Below are 12983 nucleotides of genomic sequence, written 5' to 3'. Positions count from 1 at the left end.
AAGGGAGGGTGCATCACTCTGTCCTCGCCCCTTGCTGACATATGAGGTTAGGGAGATGGATTCTAAACATCCAGAGGCCATTGATCAGAGGGTCTCCTTCATTATGGACCAAGTGAGAGCTTTCCCAGCTGCAGCTCCACCAGCAACTGTCTCTTTCCAATGTAATGCTCAAATGGGAGTGAACAATTTTGTACTTGCTCTCTTTGTTAGATCATTCTGCATATGTCTGCTACAAGAATTAAAGTGAGCAAATATCTTGGTTCATTGGGCTTTCCTGACACTTCCAACCCAGGCTTTGACCTAGTTTTCTTGGGAATTGGGTAATGCTTACAGCTTTTGTAAGAGGCCTCCTGTTTGGGGTTGGGAGGATTGACATCAGAATACTTTGCATTTGCAATATCTCGTTTTTCTCTACAGGGCTTTTGGCAAGTGAACATGGAGGTGGGAAGATAAGGTGTTTTCTGTGTCCCACGCATTTGCTGTCAAGGCTCAACAAAAGTTAGTGGCTCTGACATGTCTCTAAAGTGCTACGAGGTCAGAGTCTCTTAAGTTTCAACTCATTTGTCTACTTCCTAGTTCATAACCTTAGTCATTTTGCTCATCCTAGCTAAGCTTTGCTGATTTTCACCCACAACGTGGAAGTTATTAAAGGTACCTTTCTCAGGGATAGGAGTTGGTGCAGCTAATTAAGTTGCTGCCTGGGACTTCTACATCCCATCTCAGAGTGTCTGGTTTGAGTCTTGGCTACTGTGCTTCCAATTTAAGCTTCCTGCTAATGCTCACCTTGGGAGGCAACAGCTGGTGGCTCATATACTTACTTGGGCCCCTGCCACCCAGATGGAGACTTGTATGAAGTTTCAGGTTACTGACTTAGGCTTGGCTGTTGCAGACATGTGGACGGAAATTCTGTCCCTTTCTGCCTTTCAAATCAAATGAGAATAAATAATAATAATAATGAAAAGGTGCTTACCTCGAAGTGCTCTGAAGATTCAGTGAAAAGTTGAATGAATCATCAAATAGACTGAGTCACCGTGATCATTACTATATCCTTGTTAGTTTTTTTGCCACCACCATCATCAATGTTATTCTTCAGTTCAGCTACTAGAGAACTGATGTTTGGTTCCATGCCTCGACAGTATCCTAAGCCGCGAACACAGAGCTATGTCCAAAAGAAGCACCTTGGTTGTTAAGTCCCTGTTCTCTGTCAGTGGCTATGCTTGATCCCCTATCTATTAGACCTCATTTCACCTCCTAGTTAATACCTGAAGATATTCCTATTTCTGCATGTCCTACCAGGTTTTCATTCTGTTTGTCACCAAGAAGCCGCATGACCATGTCTCTTTTTCCCTTTAAGGTGGAAATAAAGGTAGTAGCTTATATGCTGATTGGTTGTGGAGTTTGAGAGTGAATTAATCACACGAGGCAGCATCTGATACTCAATAATCACTGTCAAAATGTTGCTTAGAATTACTTTATCAGTGAGGAGGCTGTAAGTGACAGGAACCCGGGCTATCATGGGTTTGTTTGGTATGATGGGAGCTTAGATGACGGGAACCTTAAAGCTGAGCAAGTCCAACCTACTCATTTCATAAGTGGAGAGGCTAAGACCCAGAAACAGTGACTTGTCTAAGTCACACAAGGAAACAGTGGCATCATCTTTATGTGGTGGCTGCTAGTTCAGTTCTCATATAGCTTCATGGTGGAAATAAGGCAGGAAGTTGAGAATGGTGATATGGTAATTGGATTCTATGAGTGAATTTTCTATAGTGATTCCTGGCATTTGGGATTTTTCTCTGAGCCCTCTTGCATTCTGCCTGTAGAAATGAACTCAGTAAATTTTGTCACAATGAATCTCTCTGCCTTGCAGATAAATAAATAAGTACAAAAATAATAAAAAGAAAATAAATTTGAAAGTTATATACCAGGGCCCAGTGCAGTAGCCTAGTGGATAAAGTCCTCATCTTGCATGCACTGGGATCCCATATGAGTGCCAGTTCGTATTCCAGATACTGCACTTCCCATCCAGCTCCCTGCTTGTGGCCTGGGAAAGCAGCCGAGGATGGACCAAAGCCTTGGGACCCTGTACCTACATGGGAAACCCAGAAGAATCTCCTGGTTCCTCGCTTTGAATCTGCTCAGCTCTGACCATTCCGGCTACTTGGGGTGTGAAAAATCCTTCTCTCTGTATATCTGACTTTCCAAGAAAAAAAAATCTTTTTAAAAAAGTTACATAACAGCTTCTTTTTCAATATGTTCATTTATAAACTCTTGTGCTGGTTGGTTGGGCATTACAGAAAAGCTTAACAGGCTACATTCCTCCAGTGGATCGAAGATCTATTTCTATTGTGTCTCTGTTACTGCCTTTCAGATGAAGAACTAAATAAATCTGTGTTTTTAAAAATAAAGTAGCTCAGACATCCTTAATAGAATCTTAAAAACATTTCAATTTGCTTATTTAAATTTTATTTGAAAGGCAGAGAGAAAAGGAGGCAGGGAAGAAGAGAGGAAGGGAGGGATGGAGAAAGAGAGAGAAATCCTTCGTCTATTGGTTCACTCCTCAAATGCCTAGTTTTCAGGTTTCAGCCAGGCCTGAGTCAGGAGCCTAGAACTCACGTCCCAGGTAGGTGGCAGGGAACAGGTACCTGAGCCATCATCTGCTGCCTCCCAGGGTGTGTTTTAGCAGGAAGCCAGAGGTGAGTGGAGAAGCAAGGGCTTGAATCAGGCATTCTAAGATGGGATGCAGTATATCAAGTGAAGATTTAATCACTGTGCCACACACCAGGCTGCTTTCCTGGAATCTTCTGGAAAACATCAAAGTTGTTTTATTTCATGAAGCATCATAAAATATCTCAAGATTCTCTCTCTGGTCATTGGATCTTAATATCACTTTCTTTTTCTTCATTTTAAAATCTTATTTATTTATACATTTAATTATTGAAGAGAGATGGATGAACAGAGAACACCCATCCTCATATCCCAAATGCTGCAGCCAGGAATTAAACTAGGAAGCTCCATCCAGGTTTCCCACATGGATATCAGCAACCTTCCTCCCTACCTTCTTGGTTTTGAATTCTTAAGCTTCATACTGTCTCCAAGATTTCCAAGTGTTTTCATTTGATACCTCCTCTTCAACCCCTCTCTCCTTTGCTCCGTTTTTAATTTGCTGTCCTACCTAGCATCTTCCTTCTCCTTTCCAAGTGCAAGCTATTTAAAACACATTGTTTCTTATAGTGTTCATTTGTGATGTTGTATTGCAATGCCAAGTAGCAGCACAACCAACAGGTGAGAAGCCTCAAATGGCACAAGGGTAGATGGAGATGAGTTTCCTATTTACTATGTCTACCTTCCCATCTTATCATTAACAACCCTTGAACAATGTGTGTGCTCCATTCCAGACCAGAGTGCCGTACTGTACTAACAGTCTGCAATATTCATCATGTTGTGATGCTTCCAGAAAATGCTTGCCAGAAAAATACATAATTTACAGAAAGAGAGTGAAAGCAGCTTGCTAGGCCTCCCTGATAGTGAAGGAATCTGGAAACCTTCCCAACAGAGGCGCTCACTTCATTGCGCAATTCTCTGGAGGCATATTCTCCCCAAATGGTTTGCTACTGTCAGCGTGCGTGCATTTCCCTGGAATTTTGCTCCCCTCAACCTCTCTCCCCAGAATGAGCTTTCCATGAGTCTTTCCTGGATTTAGCTTTTCCAACTCTTTACTCCTATGCATAGCAAATTGGGATCTATTCCGTATGGGCTGATTCTTAGGACACTTCTGGTTTCATGAATGATGGCTAATGTGTTTTCAGTAATATATTTTGTTGCCATTTAAACTGTTGAGTGCAAATTCAGTGTCTTTGAATGAGGGATGTGGACAGGAATATTTTAAGTACAAAGCAAAATGGACAGCTGATTCATTCAGAGATGCTCACCAAGCATCTGTAAGGAAGAAGGGAGTGATGAGATCTTTTTGGATGGAATGAAAAAGCTTCTGTATTTGTCCAGTACTCAGTGAATTGTAACTGATAAAAGTATCACACAAAATTAGCTTATGCAAATAGAAGATTTATTAGTGTGTATAATTCAAGAAGTCCAGAGATGGTCTGGCTTTATGCGTTACCAGATCTGAGACTCAAATAATGTCTTAGATTCCTTCATAATCTGTCTTCCAGCTCTGCTTCTGTTGTATGTTGACCTCATTTCCTCCAGCATAGATCATTTCTTCCATGAGGCTTGGAAAAAACTCACCACTCAGACATAATTCATCTTACTTTATGCCTTGTGGGAGCAAGGATTTTTTTTCTCCCAGTGTTTATACATACATCTCTAGGAATGCCTCATATTGGTTCTACTTGGAACTGTTAACTGCCCTGTGGATTATTCACAGTTGCAATGAGATAAGGTAGTATGGTTGACTGACCAATCTCTGGCAAGTTCCTTTGGCAGGAATGAATGAGGGCATATGCAACTGGATGTGACTGACATTCCCACAGGTGCCGTTTACAGCCAGGGTAAATAGGTTCCCAAAAGGAAGGAGGACTGCACAGATCAAAATCAACAGTGGTCACTATAGCTGCATTGATATTTAAGCTGCATTCTCAAAGATGAGTTAATGCTTGTCTAATGAAACAGTCTGGTGTGTTAATGGGGATGATAGAATCAGAAACATGAAGATGTCAATCAAGCTGGTAGATTAGCAAACTGCAACTATTTTTGAGGTGAGAACATGTGGTTAGCAATCATGGTGGATCTGTGATATTGGTCAGGATAAAGAGCTGACCTGTCAAACAGTAGGCACAGGGACACCATTCTTGTTTTAGGCAAGGAGTGGAGGCCATGTAGTTTCTATTTTAGGATATCACTGCGGCAGCAATGTGGAGGATGACTTGGGAAGACAAGTCTTGGAGGCATGGAGATCAGCAGGGAAGCAAGTACAATAAACCATACAGAGGTGTGGTGTAAGCAGCTAAACTCTTGGGAATTCTATGGGTGCTAATGTAGAATAATGTTATCTGCATGCGCAGCTGGGAAGATAGAAGGTGGGTACACAAAAGATGGGCAAAATGGGTGCAAGAATCAGCAGATTTTGGTCTTCAAGAAAATTAGTATCAAGGATGAGTCAGATTGCAGTTGGAATGGTGTTGTTCACTGGGACAGAGTACAGAAGGAGCAGAGATGAGGGTAGAAGCTGAAGGATGGAGGGCTGGGATGACGATTGCATGTGTGGAGTTTAAAGGAGCATCTAAAGAGTTGGAAATTCAGTCTGGACACCTGAAGCTCAAAGGAGAGGGCAGGTTGGAGAGTATGGGAGTGAAGGGCTCAAGAATTACTCATTTTATTTTAGTTATGGGAAGGAACATTGGGGGACCTGCTGGTTAGCCAGGCAAGGAGCAGAGCTTGGACCTCAGCAGTCCAAGTAAGCATCAGGCGCTGAAGGTGAGTTTCTTAGTGGTGTTTTACTCACCTGTGTCACCATTTGACCTGTAGGTAATTCTGAACAGAGTCTGATTGCATGTCTTGCCTCTTATTTAGTAACAGTGACTTCAGGACTGTCACCATGGAAGGGGCATCAACTAGTCAAAGAATTCTCCAGTGCACATCTAAGCATAAAGGGTCTTTGGTGGGGCAAATGCCAGGGTATTCATCAGTTAGAATGCAGATGCCTCTGCCTGCCTGTGTATGTTAACAACTGTTTGATTTCAAACTGGAACCCAACAAGACTTTTCCTCAGGGGATAAATGCAGACAACAAAATAGACTCCACCTTACTGCCCTCCCTCACTGCCCAGTACATTTCTAGTCTATGTCACCCAAAGCCAGAATACCACACTGTCTGACCCTCAACATGATCCTACTCGTTAGTCTCATTAATTCTGAGTCTTACATTTTTCTTTCTTTCATTCTGATTTGTACAGCACTAAGTTAAGTTGCTCACCCATCTTCACCACATGTCAGAGTGAATGTAGCATGTTGCTGAGACACATGATGAATTTTTAATCCAAAGATCAGCAAATGATGACCATGAGCCTGTTCTGACCCACCACCTGTGTTTGTATACAAAATATGCAGAGTTACATAGGGAAGGATGAAAGAGAGAGAGAGCACGCTTTTCCATTTGCTGGTTCACTCTCCAAATGGCCTCAGTGGCTAGGAATAGGCAAGATCAAAGTTTTATCCAAGTCTGCCACATGGATGCAGGGGCCCAGGCACTATGGCTCTCAGCTGCCTTCCCAGAGTATTAGCAAAGAGCTGGATTGGAAGTGGAGCAGCTAGGAACTCCCATAATGGATAAGGACATTGCTGGTGGTAGCTCCATTTGCTAAACCACAGTGCCAATCCTTGCAAATAAAGCTGTATTAGAACATAGCAATGGCCATTAATTTATGTAGTGTGGCAGGATGCTTTTTTTTTTTTTTTTTTTTTACCAAAAAAGCAGCATTACGTGGTTGGAACAGAGAGTCTGTGTTACACAAAATCTAGTGTTTAGTAATGCTTAAATTTTGTTAACAAAAGATTTATTTATTTATTTATTTTTATTTGCTTGGAAGTCAGAATTATACATAGAGAGGTCAGTCTTGTGTTTACTGGTTCATTCCTCAGTGACTGTAATGTCAGGGATTGAACTGGGCCACAACCAGGTTCCAAGAGTTTCCTGTGGATCTCCTGCTTGGGCACAGGTTTTCCAAACTAACTTGGGCCATCTTTTACTGCTTTTCCAGGCCATTACTAGGCTGTCGGATTAGAAGCAGAACAGCTAGAACACAAACTGGTGCCCATGTTAGATGCTTGTGTTGTAGGTGAATGCTTTACCCCACTATACCGTGATGTTAGCCTCAGTAACGTTTAGACTGTTTACAGAAAAAAGGGTCCCAACACCTATCCATCCATCCTGTATTCCAGTGTCAAGTCAGTATCCCTAAAATGCAATGCAGCAGAGTTCTTCTTGCTTAGAACCCGAAGTCACACTGCATTATTCATACAATGGGGTCTAACCTTTGTTTTTCTTTTGCCTATCATTTCAAGGCCTTCAATGACCTCATCCTAGACAATTGTTCTAGTCACTGATCTACTGTTAAAAGTCAAGTCCTGCACTTCAATTAAATGAAAACATCTCCTCATTGTCCCTGAAACATGCAGTTGATTCCTTTCTTTGCTCACAATTTCCACTGCCGAGAATGTGATACCCACTACTCTATATTGACCTCCATCCTACCCATTCTTAGAGGTCCTAACTCAGAACCTCCATCCCTCCTGACCATGTCAGCGCACAGTGATCATCTAAGAGTCTACTGCTCAAGCCTGTAGAGCACCATTGCCTGTACCACTTGGGAATATTCTGTCATGGGAAGGATTCACCAATAGGGTGTTGAAGCATTCTCAAGTGAGAACTTTCTATAATCATAAAGACAGAGACAGGGAAGCCTGGGAAATGACAAGATACATGATTAGAACTTACAGCAGCATCTTGTGACCTGCTGCTGCATCTTTGTTCTGGATTTAAATGTTGATGACTGCATGTCTTGACAGTGAATAGGAGTGAATCACAAACACCCAGTAAACCTACACTTAGCAAATCCTAGGACTTAGAGATAAAGTGTCCAGTTCTGAGCTTTGTCGCTTTGAGATGCTGCATAGGAGAGCTCTTCCTAGTGGGCCTCAAATACCTGAGCTGTTGCCTACTGCCTCCTAGGGTCTGTATCAACAGGACTCACACCCAGGCATTACCTAATCGTAAATGCATAGCAATAAGAACCAAAGGAAGCAACATGACTGAATACTTACTGTGGGCATAAGTTGTTCTGGGCTCTTTATCAGTACCATCTCATTTAACTCACATTCCAACCACATAGTCTGGGGGCATCTATTGTCTTCACTTTATGTGAGAGAAGACAGAGAGCCAGGAGCATCAAAGAATTTTCCAGAGGTCATAGAGGTGGCAATGGATTGAGCTGTGAGTTGCACACAGGCAAACAGATCCCAGACTTCCTATTTCTCATAACCTCTGCGAGCCCCACCCACCCCATGGACTGCTCATCCAAAGATCTCTCTCTAACTTGTGTAGTTTGGCATGTCCAACTAGATGATTTGTCCTACAAAATTTAAAATGGACTATTTGGGTAAACAGAACCCTAGAATGTCCCACCATTCTATAGTTTTCAGTTTGCAACAACCTGTGTCTCTGAGATTGAGAGTTTTATTCTTTGTCTCCATATTAACACTGCACAGCACATGGTACTTCTGCTCTCTCTTCTCTCTCTCTCTCTCTCTCTCTCTCTCTCTCTCTCTGTGTGTGTGTGTGGGGGGGGGAACTGTCTTTTCTTCTGGATGCAATTGCTGCAGCCTGGCTGAGTGAGGAGGATCTCTCCCACTCATTGAGCCCACTGCAGACATATTCAGAGAAGACTGCTGCTTACAACACACCCAGAGCTGGTGAGGCAGGTGATGCTGCGTGTGTGTCCAGCATCTCTGGCAGAAGTGTCCCTATAGATGTATGCTGCTGCCGCTCCCTGCCTTAAAATTCCTGCAGCCAGTACCCACCCCCTCTGACACGTTCTCTCTTTTTTTTTTTTTCAAGGAAAAGAGAAAGCGGCAGACAGAAATAGAAGGCAAACGACAACAGCTTGACGAGCAGATACTTCTGCTGCAGCATTCCAAGGTAAGTGGCTGACCCCTCGGACCTGTTCCATGATTAGACTTGCAGATCACACCCTGGAGAGCTGGGCAGAGCCTGCTCTGCCGCGAAGACGCTGCCGCTGCTGCCTCCAGCAGCCTGTGCCTTCAGTCAGGGAACCATCACCAGGCTTTTCCTGTGAATTTCTCAAATTTAAGACATTGTTGCAGCATTTCAATTTCTGCAAGCATGTGATGACAGCCTGCGCACAGTCAGGGTGGAGGGTGCTGTGTGCATGTTAAACATGGAAGTGAGATGCAGAAATTGGCTGAGAATGCTCTGCATGGTAGGTGAGGTACCTTATCTGTCGATCCTGGGCTTAGAGACTCTGAAAGGTACATTTAAGCGTAATGTGCTTTTCTGAAAATTACAAATTTTAGTATTTGCTTTGATAGGGAGAAAGGGAGAGATACGACAGTGTGAGCTGATAAAAGAGCTACACAGTATGCTTCAGATTATTCGTTTTTCTTATTTCTGCTTGAACAATCCTGAAAGAAGACAGTGAGTGCCAGCAGTTGGTCAGAGATGACTTGTACATGATTTGACATGGTTGGGTGGCCACTGTACTATGCTGGAGAGATGGAGAAGAGGTATTTATTGTTATTTAAAGCATAAGTGTATTTAAACATGATCATTGATTCCAGCCCAAGAGAAAGCTCTGTCACCGTCAGCAGGACCCACTGGCTGCAGAGCAGTGCTTCCTGACTGCTCACAGGAGAATGGGAACACACTCCAAGGGCCAGCCGGGAGTTGCCACTTGCTTTGACTGCTTCTCCGGGCTTTTTATTCAGATAAGACCTGCCACACCATCCGGATGCTGTGACAGTTCTAAGGGGGCTAGTTGGGAAGGTGGCACTGATTCTTCCAGTGATCCTCAAGGTGGATTATTTTTTTAAAGATGCCTTTAGGGTTACATTTTTCTATTCCCTAATAACAGGGCTGTGCTAAATAAATACCCGAAACAAGACTCATGGGCAAGCTAGTTAATGACTTCAAAGAGCAGCATGACCTATATCTACTTAACACGTTGTCAGTTTCACCAGAGAAATATGTTCAAATAATAAATATGTCCAAAAGGAAGAAAAGCAGAGCGACACTGAGAATGTTGCCCGTTTATCTGCAAAATCCATTTGCAGGCGTTTCTCTGTAGGCACTCACACAGTTTCTCACATGCTGTTGCTCTTTCCTTCTAACATTCCTGAGGGAGGATTGAGACTAAAATTAGTATCCTCTTCTTACAGAACTGGGGACTCAAAAAATGCAGAACAGAACTGAATGGATTGTTCAAGGTCCGTCTGGACAGAGCTCTGGGTCTCTGCCTCAGAGCACAGCCAGTTCACCCTGGTTACGAGACAAAGGTGAATTCTTGGAGAAGGGCAAGATTTTTGAATAACAGGACAGGATGAATAAGATAGGCTTCTTTCGATTGGACAACCTGCCTGCTCTCTAAGCTCAGTGTAGTTCTTGACTTTGATGTTAGTTGAATCCAAAGTGAAGCAGCGAACCTATGTCAGTTAAGTTTCTTTTGTTCCGTTGGTCATCATTCTAGCTGGCAAATCACTGCTGATGTCTATCACAGCAGTACAATATTCTGTTTCTATCTCATCTACCCATGTTTCACCCATGCCTCCATTGATCCATCTGTCTTTCCAACCAGCCAGCCATTCATCCATCTATCCAGTCAATTTCACATTGAGGAAGCACGGAATTTCCTTCAAGGACTTGGAAACAAGGAAATCCATTGTTTCTGATTTTGCTAGTAAAATTCTCACTTGACTGGTGAAACTGGCTAACTAAGAGTACAGCCAGCACTTTCATCAAAGTAATCTTGCTGTAACTGGAGGTGGGTGAGAGAACTGGGGGAGAGTGTTGTTTAATGGAGACCAGGGCATTGTATTTTTCTCTATATATGGGCAGAAAGAGGGTGGATTGTTAGCCTTGACTAGCGGAAAAGGAAAGCTCAGAGTTTCCATAGCTGGTAGTGTGTGTCTGGTAGTTCCCAGAAGGACCCCTCCAGCTCCAGGAGGAAGTGACTGAGTTTCTGAGCACTGGAGAGGCAGGGTTGATGGAAAGACCAGACGAGTCCCAAGTGAAACTACCCTCATTGCTCTAGGTTTTCATTTAGGACATCTTCCCTGAAATAAGTGAGTTCTTCTCCTAGAAGGAAGTGAGTTCTTCTCCTAGATGGAGGAATAGGGCCACTTCCATTACCAGGAAGGGATAGTTACATCAGCCAGCTGCTGACTGAGTTGAATAGGAGTCTTTTCTGGGGTCCTTCAGTTCCCAACTTGGTGGCCTTGCCCCTGGATGAAAGTGAACTTACGGAGGTTGTATTTCTCTCCGTGAGCTTCTTGGATAGTCAATTAATCTTCTCCTGGCAGCATCACAGCCTGGCCATCCTCTTGTCCATTCTCAACAGTAGTCTCCATTTTTGGAATACCCAACATGTACTTCGTACTTTAACTACACACTCTCAATGGTAACTGCAAGATCAATCTTATAGTCTCCAGGACCTGAGGTCAGTTTACTCACATGCATGAATGAGCTATCCAGCACTAAACCTTGGGGTTGTCTGGTGCCAATGTCTGCACTCTTCCTGGGATGCTGTTCTTTTTAAATCGAATGTCAGCTTTGGAATAGTTCATTTGGAGATAAGCCACATATTGTCACCACTCTTACTTTTGGTTTATTTTCATGAACCTCAGAAAATTTAGACTATATGTGGATATGTGTCACAGCAATTATTGTTAAGTTCTTGAGGTAGAAGATACTGGGAAATAGATCAATAATTAATGTTTATTTTATTAATGTATAAAATCCCAGCTGCTCTCTATGTAGAAAATTCTCATTATTGGGGATTATGGAAAAGTATTAAATTTAGCTTCACATTTATAAATATGTTGTTTTCATATTATTTATAAAATTCTCATAATCTATTTTTAAGACACTCTGACATATGGGTTTATATCATTCTTTCACAATTCTCCTATCACTTAGTCACAGCAATAAGATATTAATTATTTAGACAAACTCACTGGACTCTTGTCAAAGCAAATAATTAAAATGTAAGACAATAATTTTGGCATGTGTATGTTTGTTTGATATTCTTGCTCATTGCAATATTTTAGAGTATATGGTAACTCCACAGGATATCTTTACCTTCTGTTTGGGCTATGAGAAAATTCCATAATACAATGATGACTGAAGTATGGAATGGTAAAATATTAGCTACTACACCCCAGTGTTTAGGAAATCTTATGATACTTTGAAATTCTGGCCAAATTCAATGCAGATTACTTTACCTGTATTTAGTGTCTGATATTTGTGGTATAAAATTCTCTGAAAGATACTAGAACCAGCAAGAAATGTTGATAGCTGTATTATTTTTACTGGTTATAAAAGCAAGGAATATATGACCATTTTTTAAAAAATGGATTTACAAGTACAAAAAAATCAAAGAAAAAATCAACTTGATACTCCACATCCAGGTAGAACACACATAGGAGACTCCCCACCCCTAGCCCAATGTGCTTTGTTAATTAGGATATGTAACCTTCGCTCATAGGACTCAGTAACCTGGAGGTAAAATGAAGCTGTGTGCAGGTAAATGTTAACATTGTAGCACCTTACTTCCTTTTTGATATTTGTGTGTGAATTATTTTAAACTTACAGTCTTCCATGAAATCACATCTAGCATTGATTCATTTTGTGATTTCTGACTGTAATGTCATCCTTGTAAAGAACATCTCTTCAGCCACTTGACTTAGGATGTTTCTTACTTATGAACCTTCATAGTTTTGATCCATTGATATTTTATTTTTCCATAAGTTGTGAGGCAGGAATATAATTTATTTTTTATAGGTGATGAGCTTCTTGTCTAGATATAATGTATTAATTCATCTTTCTTTCACTGCCTTAAATGCTTGCTTTATCATTTATATATATGTACATATTATATAATATATATATTCCTTATTTCCCCTTGGGCCCCTGTTCATGGATTCTTTTTATTCCATTAATCTGCCCATTCCTGTTCCTATGTCACTCTTACTTAATCCCTGTAGTTTTTCAATATAATGTGATTTTTCACAAGAGCCATTATTTGTGTTCTTTTGGAAAATCATGGTGGCTTTTTATCTATGGAAACTGTGATTTATTTTCCTTGTATTTAAAATATGACTTGTGATAATATAAGTTCTCAAAAAATAAATCAGCTACTGTATTTCATCAGAGGAGGCAGGATTTAATATTCCCTTCCTGCTCTGGTGGTTGACTTGTCAGAGGCTTGAATATTTTCCTAGTCTGTTCCAAGTCCT

At 41.6% G+C, this 12983-nt stretch overlaps 1 protein-coding gene across 1 annotated transcript in view; it reads left to right on the top strand.

Annotated features, from left to right (window-relative positions):
- The window catches only part of PALM2AKAP2 (PALM2 and AKAP2 fusion), a 303091-nt gene that overhangs the window by 71413 nt on the left and 218695 nt on the right, over positions 1-12983 (top strand). The window contains 1 exon segment of the mRNA XM_058672156.1: positions 8572-8652. Coding sequence (XP_058528139.1) covers positions 8572-8652 — 81 coding nt within the window.

Source organism: Ochotona princeps, chromosome 14 (assembly GCF_030435755.1).
Source record: "Ochotona princeps isolate mOchPri1 chromosome 14, mOchPri1.hap1, whole genome shotgun sequence".
NCBI classification, from domain to species: domain Eukaryota; kingdom Metazoa; phylum Chordata; class Mammalia; order Lagomorpha; family Ochotonidae; genus Ochotona; species Ochotona princeps.
The sequence above is the reverse complement of the archived record's forward strand: the minus strand, read 5'-3'. Positions and strand labels throughout refer to the sequence as shown.